This window comes from Dermochelys coriacea, chromosome 8, assembly GCF_009764565.3.
Source record: "Dermochelys coriacea isolate rDerCor1 chromosome 8, rDerCor1.pri.v4, whole genome shotgun sequence".
Classification (NCBI taxonomy): domain Eukaryota; kingdom Metazoa; phylum Chordata; order Testudines; family Dermochelyidae; genus Dermochelys; species Dermochelys coriacea.
Genome location: NC_050075.1, coordinates 95,651,132 through 95,666,259, shown reverse-complemented (window position 1 = coordinate 95,666,259; position 15,128 = coordinate 95,651,132). Strand labels below are relative to the sequence as shown.

At 41.7% G+C, this 15,128-nt stretch overlaps 1 protein-coding gene and 1 long non-coding RNA gene across 5 annotated transcripts in view; one reads left to right on the top strand and one right to left on the bottom strand.

Moving 5' to 3' along the window:
- USP24 (ubiquitin specific peptidase 24) overlaps positions 1 to 9,467 on the bottom strand; it is a 115,091-nt gene extending 105,624 nt beyond the window's left edge. For 2 of the 4 annotated variants that reach the window (XR_006283190.1, XM_043520519.1), the window contains exon 1: positions 9,020 to 9,467. Coding sequence is in view for 3 of the 4 variants with exons in the window: in XM_043520519.1 (XP_043376454.1) it covers positions 9,020 to 9,340 (321 nt within the window). In the remaining variant the exon portion in view is untranslated. The remainder of the gene's footprint in view (positions 1 to 9,019) is intronic. The other 2 variants (XM_038412987.2, XM_038412986.2) reach the window with 2 other exon arrangements.
- LOC122461294 lies at positions 8,619 to 13,268 on the top strand. Its single transcript, XR_006283191.1, has 3 exons — positions 8,619 to 9,040; positions 10,569 to 11,976; positions 12,983 to 13,268. It is a non-coding gene; the product is annotated as an uncharacterized LOC122461294 (long non-coding RNA).
- Positions 13,269 to 15,128: the final 1,860 nt, after the last annotated feature.

Genomic DNA, 15,128 nt, shown 5'->3' with positions numbered 1-15,128 from the left:
CAAAGCTTTATTTGATTACTTAATTATTTTACAAGGCCAATTCTCATGTAAAACACATTGTAAAAACTTCCAGAATTAATTGCAAAGATCTTCATGTTGTATAATTCAAAATCACAATATGTGCAATAAACAGGACTGTCTGAAATTTACAGCAAGATCATGGGGTTAAATTTAACACATTTGTTTAGTTAAAGACTAAGATTTATCACACATGACAAAAGGATTATTCTTTGCAAACATATAGCTCCCTCTATGCAATGATGTCAAAGCACTTTAAAAGCCTTAATGTTCACAGTACACTTGTGTGGTGGACAAGTATCATTATTCTCATTTTACAGAGGGAAACCAAAGCACAGAGAACTATATCCAAAGCCACACAGTAAATCTGTGGCAGAGCCAGGAACAGAATCCACACTTCCTGAGTCACATTACCGTTAAACACAAAAACTGCTCTCTCGCCTCATTATTGCAACACAGTTTTGAGATGCGTACAGCATAGCTAGTGAAAAATTGCTGCTAGCACACTGTTCACAAAGGTTACTGGCCCATTTCCTTTACAAAGACTCTCTTCTATGAGGTAGAACGTGGGAAGAATGTTGGCAGAATGATGGAATTCTACCTAGAACATAAAACTATCTTTGAAAACAATCTTGGATGAGTCTATAGTACAATGGTATCCTCGTGCAATATGGTATAAAGCAGAACCAAATCTCATACATCACAAATTGACGAAGAGAGGACATATTTAAAGTGAGTCAGGGACAGCTAGAAGGCATACAATCTATTAGTCACACTTTAACAAGAACATCACAGTAATGATGGTTAGAAACCATTTAAAAGAGTAAGAGAATATCCAAAGAGACTCTACAACCATTATAACATGCATGTTCGCTACTACATTCCACGAGTTTAATATCAGTCATGGTTTCTTATTGGATCACACAGAATTTGCGGACTCTCTGGTCATGCTTCCAACATTCTCCTGGCTTGCCTACCAAAACCCTTGCTGCTCCTCGCTACAGAATCCCTGCATCTGGTCTCTGCACAGTGGTGGGTCTGCTCCATTTTGAGCCTTTCCCTCTCAGGCAAGGCATCACTATAAAACAAAATTTAAAATTTTACGACACATTTCACTTTGCAATGTTAGTAGGAATAAAAGGAAGCTGGTTTAGTAGGATCCTGCACATTCAACAAAAGCCAGTCAAGCTGAAAGAGATATTGCACTTCTGCTTTTAAGTATGACAGGATTTTTCACTGGAGAGCCTTTATCATAATATACTCAAAACTGGGCCATAAGGGGAGAAGAATTTTTCCTATATGGCTCAGTAAATGCTCAAATTTAAGGAAGACTGTATGGCAAGCAGACTTCTTGAGTTTTCTTGCTTTCTTCCTTTCCTTCTATAGAAGTCAGTCTCCTGACAGAGAATTATACGTTTTGCTCACTTTCTGATACCACTCTCTGAAGAGAAAGTATGTAGATTTACTGCTAAAAAAATTGACATTCATCATCATTCATTCACAACCCTGTTTCAACCATGTACAACAGCTTCTATTATGATCAGCAAGAGATATATGAAAAGAGTAAACACTTCATACTTCTTGTGAAAACAGCTTGATTTAAAATCCATGTTGTTTAAAGAATGTGGTGTACAGATTTCTATATTTTTTCCAAATCAATTTGTCTGCCAGTTGGAGTAAATCTAATATGCATTCAATTTATGTTATGCTAATAGGGCCTAATCAAGACTTGTATAAGCAGGTATAACTTAGCTGGTCCAAGGTGTTTTGCCTTATACAGGGAGGACCTTTTGGGGCAACTGAAATCCTACTGTGCTACTTAATTATGTTTTAGAAGAGTAGCAACAATAATCAAACTTTTTTTCGGGGGGGGGGGGGCATTTCTTTGAATTTTGACATTCAATTTTTATTTTTCTTGGTGAGATGTGCATGAAGATGCAAACAAGATTAACTGTAATCGATAGGCCTCACCTATTTGCAATGACATTTAGTTAAAAGTTAGTTCACTCTAAGTAAATAAACTAGCCTGCTGTATAGTTCAAGTTTCAGTCTACATACAAAGAGGAATTTATAATTTTTCCCTTTTTCTCAACCATGACATACAAAATATATTCAGTGTGTCAGGATGGCTCAGTGGTAGCAGCATTACTTCTGGGCTAGTGCAGTGGTTCTCAACCTTTCCAGACAACTGTACCTCTTTCAGAGTCTGATTTGTCTTGCATACCTCAAGTTTCACCTCACTTAAAAACTACTTGCTTACAAAAATCAGACATAAAAATACAAAAAGTGTCACAGCATACTATTACTGAAAAGTTGCTGTCTCATTTTTACCATAGAATTATAAAATAAATAAATTTGAATATGAATATTGTACTTACATTTCAGTGTGATATTTCAGGCTGTTTTTCACTTGTGAGCCTTGTATGAAGCTCAAACTACATGCAGCAGGGCTGAAGCATGTAACTTAGCTTCATGGGGCCCCAGGCAATTGCCCTGCTTGCCACCCCTGCGCTTGCAACCCTCTAACCCATCCCGTGACCTCCCTAGGGGTGCAACCCCTAGGTTGAGAAACACTAATCTAAAATAGTTGAGTAACCCCTGGAAGACCTCTTTGTACCCCCAAGGATATGCGTACTCCTGGTTGAGAACCACTGGGCTAGTGGATGAGGCATTCAGTTTTCACACCATGATCAGGGATCCCCTCCAGGCTGACACTGCAGTACTTGGGGGGAAGGAAAGGGGCAGCTGATCTGATATCCTTCATGTTATCTTAAAGTGACATTCTTCCAGCATTCAATACATATCCAGTGTCATGTCATCTTCAAAAGGAAAAAAAGGTGAACGAACCTCTGTTCTGGCCAACATTCTCTCTCACTCAACAGATTCTAACATCCAAGTTTCTGCGTATATTAGCAACTGCATAATGGTCACATTTGCCTTCACAGTCACTACTACATAAAGCATTCAATCATTTATAAATTTATTTACACCTGCAGTATGAATTATACAGAGGTAACAGAATTCCAACTGAAAATGTGGAATGCAAACCCGTTCTGTAACCTATATTATGCCTGAAGCTCTACCATTTTGTATTACAAAAAATGATAACTTTTTTAAGGCAAACACACTGATATAATGTAATTCACCAGACCACCACAGTTCTGTCTAGAGAAAAACATCCTGTAGTAAAAAATAAATTCCATCCACAGGTTCATGAACTATATTGAAACATACCATCTAGATAAAAAAGCATAACATTCCTGCACCGTGTACCACTTGTTAAGTGATAATCTAGAAACAGATTTAACAGAGAGAGAGAGAGAGGCAATTACTCTACCGTGCATACTTTCTAGCAAGTCTTAAAATGCTAACATGAAGTTCAACAGAAACAGAAGAAATATGCTAGTGTATGCTGAATGCTATTACTATAATTTGTGTTCATTGACTTTTAAACAGCATCATATGCCAGAAATAAATGCTGAACAGAAAACGTGCTGTCTTTTCATATCTCATACATTTCAGACCTTTATATTTGCTATCCCATCTCAAGGGTTGGACATGTTCAAGAATTGCAAGGCCTGCTCAGTACTCCCCAAGCTGGAAGATCCCATTTTGCAGTCCCCCTGAAGTCAGTATTGAGCAAGGGCCTCAGCTCTGCCCTGCTCAGCACGTGAGACAAGTGTCAGTCAGTGGAGAAGATAAGAGCGGGGAGAAAGAGAGCAGCAGACCCCTAATTCAGGTCAAAACTAATAACCAGATTCACAAAGATAGAAGGTACACACCTTTATCCTGATGAAACCGATCACACTATGTACTACTGGCTCTTGGTGTGCAATGACACTGGTTCAGGACTACAGCAAGAATCAGACACTGGATCACATAGTTTCAGTTTCCCTGCCATCATTGTTAATTAGATTGGTAGCTGAAAATGCAGTAACACCTCAGGTATGTGAACTGTTCGGATAGTAGGAAGTGAGCACCAAGGAAATTCTTATCTAAAAAACCTGAAAAACTAATATGAATTCCAGATTCTTTTTAATTGTAAAGTTAGGAAATGAAACTAACACATAAAATTGCAGATCAGAAAGTGCATCTAATATGGGTGAAGCACACAGCACGTTACTACTGTGTCATACTGAAGGGTTTAAGTTATATAATGAGCTCCCACCAGCCCTCTAAATTTTCTTCTCAATGACCAGAGTAAGAGAGTTACCACCACCACCAAATTCTCTCGTTAAGATCAGTTTCTGACTTCACAGGAGAATTTTTATTCTGATCCATTTAGAGAAGGATAGTAACAATATGAAAGTCACAATCCTCCCTATTATCATCAAAGGATGAGAAAGTTCCTTAGCTCTTCTCCCCACATAACAAATGTTTAATCCAGTCACTGAAGGGGAGCACAGGCAGATAGACCCTTGGGCCTTGCTCACTGAAACTCACCCATTCACCACAAAGCTTAAACCAAGAGATGTTATTAATTACATCTTTTATTAATGTACTGCAGAGTATTCCTGATCAAGATATTACCTTCCTGATTAAATTCTTCCTTTCCTGTATTTTCTTGGGATTTTTTCTGAACACTCCACCTTTTAGATTCTCACCCTTTGGCTTTGTCTAGTCTTAGACTGCATATTCCTAACATGTGCAATGTAAATACAAATTAACAAGTATATTAGTTATGCAATTACAGTGTACATCATCACTGACTATTATTAAACGTATGTAGCATATATTTACAAGCAGTTTTGGCATTTTAATCACTGAATCAAAGTTTATAATTTGTAATTCAAGAGAATAAACCTTGATGTCAGAAAAATAAGAAACATGCCATACTAAAACAGGATTTGAAATAAAAAAGGATTTGAATTTATTTCTAAAGAGGACTTATTCAATTGTTACCATAAGTTCCAAAGAGAAGAGATCCCACAACCCCAGAGCCACCAAGACACAATCTCCTCTTGCAAGCCTCAGGCTCAAAAGCCCCAGTCCCATGGGGCCTCAAAGAACAGGACAGTATAAGGGGAATTAAGAGTGCAAAAATGTTTCCAAGATGTCAAATATGTTTTGGGGTTTTTTTTAAGCCTTAAATTTAATGGATTCCATGACCACACAGGCAGATAATGCAGCAAGCAAACAGGTTCCCCATTATATATCTCCAAGATGGATGGAGTTGATGATGACTGAACAGACTTTTGGTAGCTCAGGGTAGGGAATTCTGCAATACTATAACCCACCATAATAGCATGCATCATAATCAGCAAGTGAATTATAGGACTTTTCTAAATTCTATCATCTTGCTTATTTATCAAAAACTGTGAATACAAGTGCTTAATATGCAACTCTAGTAATCACAACAAACATAATATATAGGCATTTCTAGGAATATCCAAATGCTGTAGAAATATTTTTCTCTGGAAAGTTTCATGGATTCTCAAGAGAACACCTTATTTAAAACCTCATTAAAATGATCCCAGAAACAACTCATCTGAAGCACAAAGAGGGCATCTAAAATTACTATAAGGAAACAAGAAAAAAGATCAATATGTATTTGGCCAAAATTTTAATTTTGTAAAGACAAGCTTTTATAAAACATAACCAGTCCCGCTCAAGCAACTCCTCCGCAGTGTTTGAACCTGAACACTGCAACATTAAGAACTCAATTTTCATTGTCCAAGATGAGAAACAAATTAAAATGTAAACTGGATTTTAAAATGTATTAGTTTTTAATAATGTAAGCTAGCATTAGTAAGAGAAAGAGCATCTTATATTGCAAAAAAACATTTCTCAGTGGTCTGTCTCTCTTTTACCAATTGTATATCTTGAAGCTCTGCTTCAGAAGGTGTCTATTATAGTAGTCTCCTAAAATGAGTATATATAGGAATGCTCCAGGTTACAATTTTAAAAAAAATGAACACAAAATACAATAGCTGGTCACAGCTCACACCTTAAAGAGGAAAAATTAGAATAAGTAAAGAACTGTAACAATGCAATACAAAAACATCTAATTTTGTTCCCTAAACTATTCCTGTGAGTAAGACTTTTACATTACAAAAAATTAGGCTCTCGATCTTGTAATCAGATCTGTCAGTGTGGAAGAAACCTTGCATCTGTGTGGATCCTATTGCTGAAATTGTACTCCCAAATGCTCCTAAACCCTTTGCAATTTGTCATATTTTCCGTACTTTATTTCTGTTTCCCTAGTTTCTGTAACACTACCACTAAAAGGGAAATATTTTACTATGAAAGAGAAACAGTGAAGTTCACTATACACAAAGCATCAAATACACAAACAAAGGAATTTCCCCCCTCTATTCTATCAGAGGTAGTATCATAATCTTAGATATCATTTGTAACAAGAATAGGTTAAAAAAAGAAATGTAATGTTTAAATGGCCAATGTCCCTTCAAATATCATATTGAAAAAAGCATCTTTTCTCATGTGTAACTATACACGTTTATTTGAAATTAAAGATGTTAAATATCCCTTCTTTGGTCATCAACTGCTTACTGACAACAGATCACATGTATTGGGATCACGATACCCGTCCCCCACCAGCCTCTCCAAGGCAGATACTAAAAACCAGTTTGTGGTTTACCCATTGTAACTTTGTTGATTCAAACAATATATGGTTCTGATCTTGCAGACACCTCTACATGAGTAAAGTTATGCATGTAAGATAATTCATCGGGCTAGATCCTCCACTGGTGTACATCATAGCACATCTACTGAAGATTTAACCCATTAAGTTCATAGATTCATAGATACTAAGGTCAGAAGGGACCATTCTGATCATCTAGTCCGACCTCCTGCACAGCGCAGGCCACAGAATCTCACCCACCCACTCCTATGAAAAACCTCACCTATGTCTGAGCTATTGAAATCCTTAAATCATGGTTCAAAGACTTCAAGGAGCAGAGAAGCCTCCCTCAAGTCAGCCATGCCCCATGCTACAGAGGAAGGCGAAAAGCCTCCAGGGTCTCTCCAATCTGCCCTGGAGGAAAATTCCTTCCTGACCCCAAATATGGCAATCAGCTAAACCCTGAGCATATGGGCAAGATTCACCAGCCACATACTACAGAAAATTCTTTCCTGGGTAACTCAGATCCCATCCATCTAATATCCCATCTCAGGGGATTAGTCCTATTTACCCTGAATATTTAAAGATCAATTACTTACCAAAAATCACATTATCCCATCATACCATCTCCTCCATAAACTTATCAAGTAGAATGTTAAAACTAGATAGATCTTTTGCCCCCACTGTTTCCCTTGGAAGGCTATTCCAAAACTTCACTCCTCTGATGATTAAAAACCTTCGTCTGATTTCAAGTCTAAACTTCCTGGTGGCCAGTTTATACCCATTTGTTCTTGTGTCCACATTGGTGGTGAGCTTAAATAATTCCTCTCCCTCTCCTGTATTTATCCCTCCGATATATTTATAGAGAGCAATCATATCTCCCCTCAACCTTCTTTTAGTTAGGCTGAACAAGCCAAGCTCCTTAAGTCTCCTTTCATAAGAACAGGGCTATTCACGTTCCTAAGATTTACTTAAGTAAAGTGATGCAGTGAAAGTAGGGGTACAGCTTGTGTATATGCACACGCACTTCTACACATATAATAGCAACATTAAAAAATACAGATAAGCACCAGCCATCCCCCTATATTCAACAATCTAGACATTAATTGCCTCATTTCTGAAAGGCATCATGGGAAAGGTGAGTTTTGAATTCAGATTTGAAGGAAGAAAGGGTAATGGCTTTACACGCAAGGTCAGAGAAGGCATCCACACGAGAGGCAGCATAGGAGGCATGAAGAGGTTTGCATGAGAAGCTGGCATAAGGGTTGACGACAAGGCTGGCATAACTGTCAGAAGAGAGATGAGAGAAGAGACAAAAGCAGACCAGCAGGAAGAGGCAAAGTTGTGAAGGGGCAATATTCTTCATCACCTTTATCAAAAAGCTATTCTGAAATACAGATAAGCTTAAATTATAATGTCTGAAAAAAATATTTGAAAGGATTTTTATTTCAGTCCACCATCTTTTAAGTTGTCATTTATTCTTATTCCCATTACTTCTATCTGTATTAACCTAGCATCCAGTAACAAACCCAACTCTATTTTGATTTGTGCACAATAAATCAAGGTAATCACACTGTAATTTTTCTTTTTCCCAAATAAAATAATAATAATAATAAAAGAACATTACAGTGTTGAGCCACCTGGCTGATGCAATGAGGCAAAGAAAAAAAAAATAAGCCTGGCAAAGCCAGATAATGCTGTGTTCCTAAAATGCTTAGAGCAAAGGGCAAGCACTTCACTTTCCAGAAACTGAAATATATAAATACGGCATATTTTCTCCACAATCACCAAAGAGGAGAAACACGCTTTTAGTGGGGGGCGGTGGCAGCGATACCTTGAATTCATTGAGCTGATGATGGCTGAAACGGGCTACCACATGCCCAGGGTACAGCTGCTCCATTTTGGGGGCAACCTACAACAGGATCCATATTGTGAGAGAAGCTAAAGCTGCCATCAGACTGTGCTCTGCCAGCACATCAGGGAGCAGCACTCACCCGGGCACCCGCTGAGTTTTGGAACCGCCCCAACGCAGCGCTGGAAACCTAGCAGCTCCCCGATGCCTTCGGCCCAGTAGCTCAGTCACCCAGGTTGGGTGAAGTTAGAGACCGGCACCCTTACACCAAGATGCTGGGGCCCCGGCCAGGTATTTTTTGCACCGGGGCTGGGAGGTGGCCGAGCAGCCCGCAATGCTGCCAGGCGAGCGGTGGGAGCCGAGCAGAGCGGACGGGCTCTGCTAGCAGGGTCGCCCTCCCACCCTCCCGGGCCGGGCCCCTGCGGGGGATCAGCCCGTTAAGCCGGGGATGAGGCGACACCGGCCGGTCCGTTAGGCGCAGCCCGGCAGCGGCTGACAGCGCTCCGCTCGCCCGGGAGCCACGGCAGCTGTGAGGGGCCCCGTCCCAGGCAGCCCCCCCCGTGCCTCACCTCGGTCTCCACCACCTCATGGTAAGCGGGCGGTGGGTCGAACCCGCCTCCGCCGCCGCTCCCCCCGCCGCCGTCTCCGTCTCCTGCGCGGGAGCCCTGCCCGCCCGCCGGCGAGCCGTGCCCGCCCTGCCCCGGCTGGCCCTGCCCGCTGTCCATGGGCTCGTAGCCGCCGTAGTGCAGGCCGGGCCGCTCGTTGGTGAGCAGCGCCACGGCCTCGTTGATGTCGTTCTTGGCCAGGCGCAGGGCCCTGCGGATGGCGGCCGCGTCCGAGAAGCCCATGCAGAGCAGCGTGGTCATGTGCTGCTCCTCCTCGCTCTCCATGGCCGGGCCGGGCCGGGCCGCGCGGGGGGCGGGGGGGGTCGGGGCCGGGAGCCGGGCTCAGGCGCTGCCCGCTCTGCGCGCCGCCATGTTGACGGCCGCCTTCCCCCTCCGCCTCAGGACCGCGAGCCCCGCACCCACCCGGAAGCGGCCGGGAAAGCCCTGGTGGGGGACGCGGCTGGGGCTCGGGTCACGTGACAGGGGAGGGGCGTGGCTTCTTGGGCATGAATGGAGGCGAGGCCGGGGCGGGACAGGAGGGAGGAGGAGGTTGCCATGGCAACCTGAAAAGGCTGCTGCGGGGGCAGGAGGGAGGGGCTCTCAGGGGGTGGATGCCGCCTCCTGGGGAGCCTGCGGGGGCGAAGGGTCTCAGGGCAGGGGGGTGCCAGGGGAGGCTGAGGGAGTGGGATGGAGGCTCCCAGGGGTGGAGGAGGAGGGTAATGGAGGGGGCTGCCAGGGATCTGATGGAGGAGGCTGCAAGGCAAGGAGAGAAGAAGGAGGCTGCTGGGGGGAGACAGAAAGAGAGGTGGACGAGGGTTTTCCAGACTAATGCCACCCTGTCCTTTAGAGGGCGGGCAGCGAGGACTGGGAGAGAGCCTCCCAAACCTGCCTCTGCCTGCTTTGCTTATTTGTGCCCATCTCTGCCTTGCCCATAAACCTTGTATTTGCACAGGCTGGCAGAACTGGTGGCATAAATGAGGACTTGACAGAGGTAAATGTGTAATTGTACGTGTGCAAATGGTCAGGCAGGGTCAAGGAGCGCGGGTGCAAAAGTGGTGGATTCTGCAGTTGTAGAGGCAAACCCTCTACATGGGTGCAATTTAGGAGGAAATTAGAAAAGCTGATCCTAAAATCAGGGGCACTACAACTAAGAAAGAGGCGTTGGTTATAATGCTGTAATGAGCTGAGTACTGTGTATGTATCCTCTACTGACTATAATTAGAATTGCTCAGCTGTATGCCAGAGGCTCTGTATTGCTAGCCATTAATGAAGAGTCTCCTTTAACTCAAGAAGTAGGACATGTGCTTTTGGAGTGGGAGGATCTGAGCTACATCTTCACTATTTTATAAAATTCCAAGTGGCCATGGTATGGCATGTAGTGACATTGATGTCCCAGATGGCCTTGGATTTGTTACAGTACTGATCTATGAAGATCAAGATTTTGAGAGACACAGTTTTTAGGTGAAACAATGGACAACTTGACATAGTAATGTTGACTCATTTTGTATTTCAGTATGTCGCTAGCCATCACACTCCTCATGTCAACAAACCAATGGGCAGAAAAAGTGGTCACACAGTATAGACTTTCTAATTCCTCTCACTCTTTTAATGGAACTACGTACAAATCAATTGTGTGGAAATTGTGAGTTTTGGAATTCACCTTCCAAAACGAGGGAAGGCACTTTCATTCACACTGACTCCAGACATGAGGTACTAGAGTTCATTGAGCTGCCAAGGCTCAAATGTGGCAGGCTCCAGAAAAATTCCAGCATTTCTGGTTGATCCATTTAATATGTTGAATGTTGACTCTTCAGTCAATCATATTACCTACAGTAGTGCTTACATTTCACTTTTTCATTTTCAAAGCACTTTACAACCATTAGTTAGTCCTCAACGCACTGTGAGTAGGTCAGACTTATCTCCATTTTACAGATGGGAAAATTGAGGCACAGAGAGTTTAAGTGACTTGCCTAAGGCTATACAGAGGAAGCCCAGCACTTAGCTCAGCAGACTACATCTGTAATTTTGCATGCAGGTGAATGAATTAAAGCCTTATTGGCTTCCAGGCAGAAGTAGTAGGGAAGCAGAATGCCGTGGACTCAGTTGTAGTGATAGATGCTGTATTATAGTCAAGCAGTGCTGAAACTAGCTAGCTGTAATTTTATATTGGGCAGACTGATGACATTTTGGCCAAGTGTGGAGGTAGCACTGAGCGATAACAGTGCAGTGTCACTTTAGAAACCAGGAGTGCCAGTCCCAAAGGTGCCTTTTACCATCTCACCGGACAGGGTTCATTGGAGACTGCCCTCAGGCAAAGACCATGTTTTACAGCTCAGTGGAGGTGCTGGGGAGGATGTCAAGTAATCCTTCAGGAAGGGTCCCAAGTTGCACACATTTTTCCTGTGATAGCACTAGAAGGAATTTATGCCCCAGATGGAGGAGGTTAGCTGAGCAAATGCGCCCAAATGGAGCATTGCAAAGAGGATGTGGTGCCTAGAGACCCAGAAGGGCATTGGAGGGTGCAAGGAAGCACAACAATACATTTAAAAGTTCAAGATACAAGAAACAATGAAAAAGGATAAAGGGAACAAAAGTGTCAAATAAAACATGTATATTTATAACATGATTTCTAGAGACTAAACCCAGCAGGCTAACTTTCTGTCTAAAGAAGTTTATCTCATCCAAATGTCCTTTGCAGCATTTCCAACCATGGCAGGTTGTGATCCTGTTTTCATGAATGTAATTGTACTGCCCAGTTACTTGCTAAGTGCAGGATAAAGGGTTGTCTTCCTTGCCTTCTCCTTATTTTCCCCAAAGTTCATTGTCTGAACTTCAGAATTTGGATGAGCCCTACCCTCATAGCATATTCTCTGGTGTGCTGCCTCCCTGTTGAGTTCACAACCCTCCCATTGACTTCATATGTAAGCGAGTCTCCATTGTGTTAACTTATATGCTTAACTTACATGCCAGCGAGACAGGTGATAAACATCATTTTTATGACAGAAAACCTGTCCGACAATTCTGCCTTGATACAGACTTTAGGAACATATTCTCAATATACACACATAATTCCTTACATAATTACTGTACTCACATTTCACAACAATATTAACGACCAACATGTCGTTGACTTTCGTTTAAGACCTCACGTGATATTCATCGGTGAACGAGAATGTACATATCAGGCTATTCTTGTAATCCCATTGCCAATTGGCACTGAGGGGTTCTTAAGGTCACAGGATGCTTATAGCGGGTGGGGGGGAACCATTTTTCTATCATGGGCCATTGGCCCAAAGAAAAAATCAACGGTGGGCCATACACAGCCCCGCAGGGTAGGGGAGGGGGGCATCGAGGCTCGGGCTTCCCGCCCATGGCGGGGCAAACTAGCGCTCAGAGCTCCAGCCCTGAGGGACGCCTAGGCTCAGGGCTTGCTGCAGGCCAAGTGAAATTAAGCAACAGGCCAGATCCAGCCTGCAGGCCATAGGTTTCCAACCCCTAATTTAGAGCATCAAAATGGGTACTTTGGTCACCAGGAATGTGTATATGTATTCAGTGATTGATTTAATTGTGTTCCTATTTAATATAGTGTGAATTTACCAGCTACTTGGGTTGTGTTATTTTTACAGAAGTTAACCAGTTTCTACAGAATTAATGGAATGCAAATACCTAAGAACCCCCAAGAATGTTATTTACGCACAAAAGAGTATTTTGCAATATCCACTAATGTTTTGGTAGGTGCCAGAAGTACATGACCTTGTAGACAGCTTTTGGGATGGCAGTCATCACTGCCTTGGATAGCTTGGATAGACAACCAGTCTAAAAATAAGATGTGACTGAATCAAGTACAATGACTTTTGCAGAGATATTGATGCAGGGCTGTTGTGTTGATTTATATTTTTAACTGGCTGTTTATTCATTTCTTCACAGACCCAAGCAATGCTGTGTTTTAGAGATCACCTTTACTTAAACAGCAAATGCAACATTTTCACTCTGTGAGAACAAACAGTTGTATTGCTGTGGAGACCATGCATGCACAGCACAGGTAAAGGGTGACATCCTGGCCCAATGGGAGTATCCCCATTGACTTCAACAGAGTGAGGATTTCACCCAAAATCTTTGAATTTACTGGAAAAAAATTTTGTGATCATGTTTTTATTTTCCTTTGTGCCTATTATAAATAAAGCTTCAGCGCCTTGTAGCTGAAAGTGACTAACAAATGTTTGGTGATTTTAGTAGAGGAGAATTTAAATTTGTTATACAGCCATCAAATCCTTTATTTTGTCTGTATAATTTATTTATGATAAAGGATTGACTCCCTGAAGTAGCAGAGTAACTAATGTTATCAAGGAGAGTTTGCTATGAGATTAAACCTTCCGGTTTATAAATCCTTTATAGCTATGAATAAATAGACATACAGGGAAGTGGAATAAAAAGACAGGTACATTACTGTTTTTAATACTCAAAACTCAGGTAGGTAAGCAATAGGAGCTGCATAAAACAGGAGTTTTATCCTCCATAGTAAGAAATACATATATATTAATGGTTTCCACAAAGAGTTTCTCTTTCCAGGCATTCTGTGAAGGGACATGAAGCTTGTCTACACTTACAGCACTGCAGCGGCATAGCTGAACTGGTGCAGCTGTATTGCTGTAGCGTTTAGTGAGCTTCTCCCGTCAGCATAGGTACTCCACCTCTCCATGAGGCGGTAGCTATGTTGATAGGAGAAGCCCTCCTGTTGACACAACACTGCCTACACCAGGACGTAGGTCAGTCGGTAGGTGTGGATTTTCCACACCCCTGAGTGACATAGTTATACTGACATACATTTGTAGTGTAGACCAGGGGTGACCAGAGTATACAAGTCATGTGCATTATAAAAAGCAGCTGTGTTCTGTTTGGGAGGGAAGAACACTCTTTTTGACTCACTTTAATGGTTTAGGATAAGGCACCTGACGCAGGCAGGTCAGATGATGATAATGGAGATTTCCAGCCTGGTAGCCAGCCAAATGAACAGCATCTCTCTCCATGGGCAGAAGGGTGAAAACTGAGAGTGAGAACTTGGCACACACAACTGTCAACAAACATGGCAGGATTATGCATTAAATTAAGAAATTAATAGTATGTTGCTCTTGAGCTGAGATGGTAGTTTTTATTATTTTAGTTAGATATGTAGCCTTTTATTTTATTGAATGTTAATTTTAGCACGGTTATGCTACAGTGGATTTGCCTTTGGCGGCTACAGTCTTAAGTTTAATAAGAGTTATCTCTGTTTGTTTTATATTTAGAGCTCATACAAACACATGAAACCAAAGGCAAGTAACACAATTACAAGAACAAGGTTCATTATTTTTAGTAGTTTTATTAAAGCTGCCAACAAAGTTATAAATGTTACAGCATATACAATTCCTAAATATATCCATGCACTAGTTATAACTACAGACATACTCACATCCTCCTAGATGGTGTTAGAGTCTGATGGCCATCTCATGGATTGATCATCAATATGGGGATGGATCCTGTTGGAGGTTTCCCATAGGAAGCTCAATTTTCCCACTGTGGGCACCCTTTTTTATAATAATTCTGTCTATACTTACATTCTGCGCATGTACACGGAAGTGTCAACCCACTCTTACTGGTTTGTGTCCCCTAGAAACATAAGGGACCCTGAATTCTACAGGCCGTGTAGGTTCTCATTAACATTAACATACCATGTGTTAAGACACATGTTGGAGACAAGATTTGCTTTTACAGCATTTTATAATTTAAAATTTAATCTTTCGTCTAGATTTTTGCAACATTACCACTTGGTGCCTTTTTTCCCATAATCTTAGAGCATATTCCTCGGTCATTTACTTATGTCAGCATTTCTTGTCTAAAATAGCTAAACTAAAATCTTGCAGGCGTCAGCCTACGGGTTCTTGCATTTTAGCTTGTCTTATTTATATCTAATACATAATTTCCTGTAAATACTGATCAATCTTATACTTCTATAATCCTACTAATTAACTCTAATTAACATACAATGAATACATATGATATAACATGTTGATTAATCATAAAATCACACAATAAA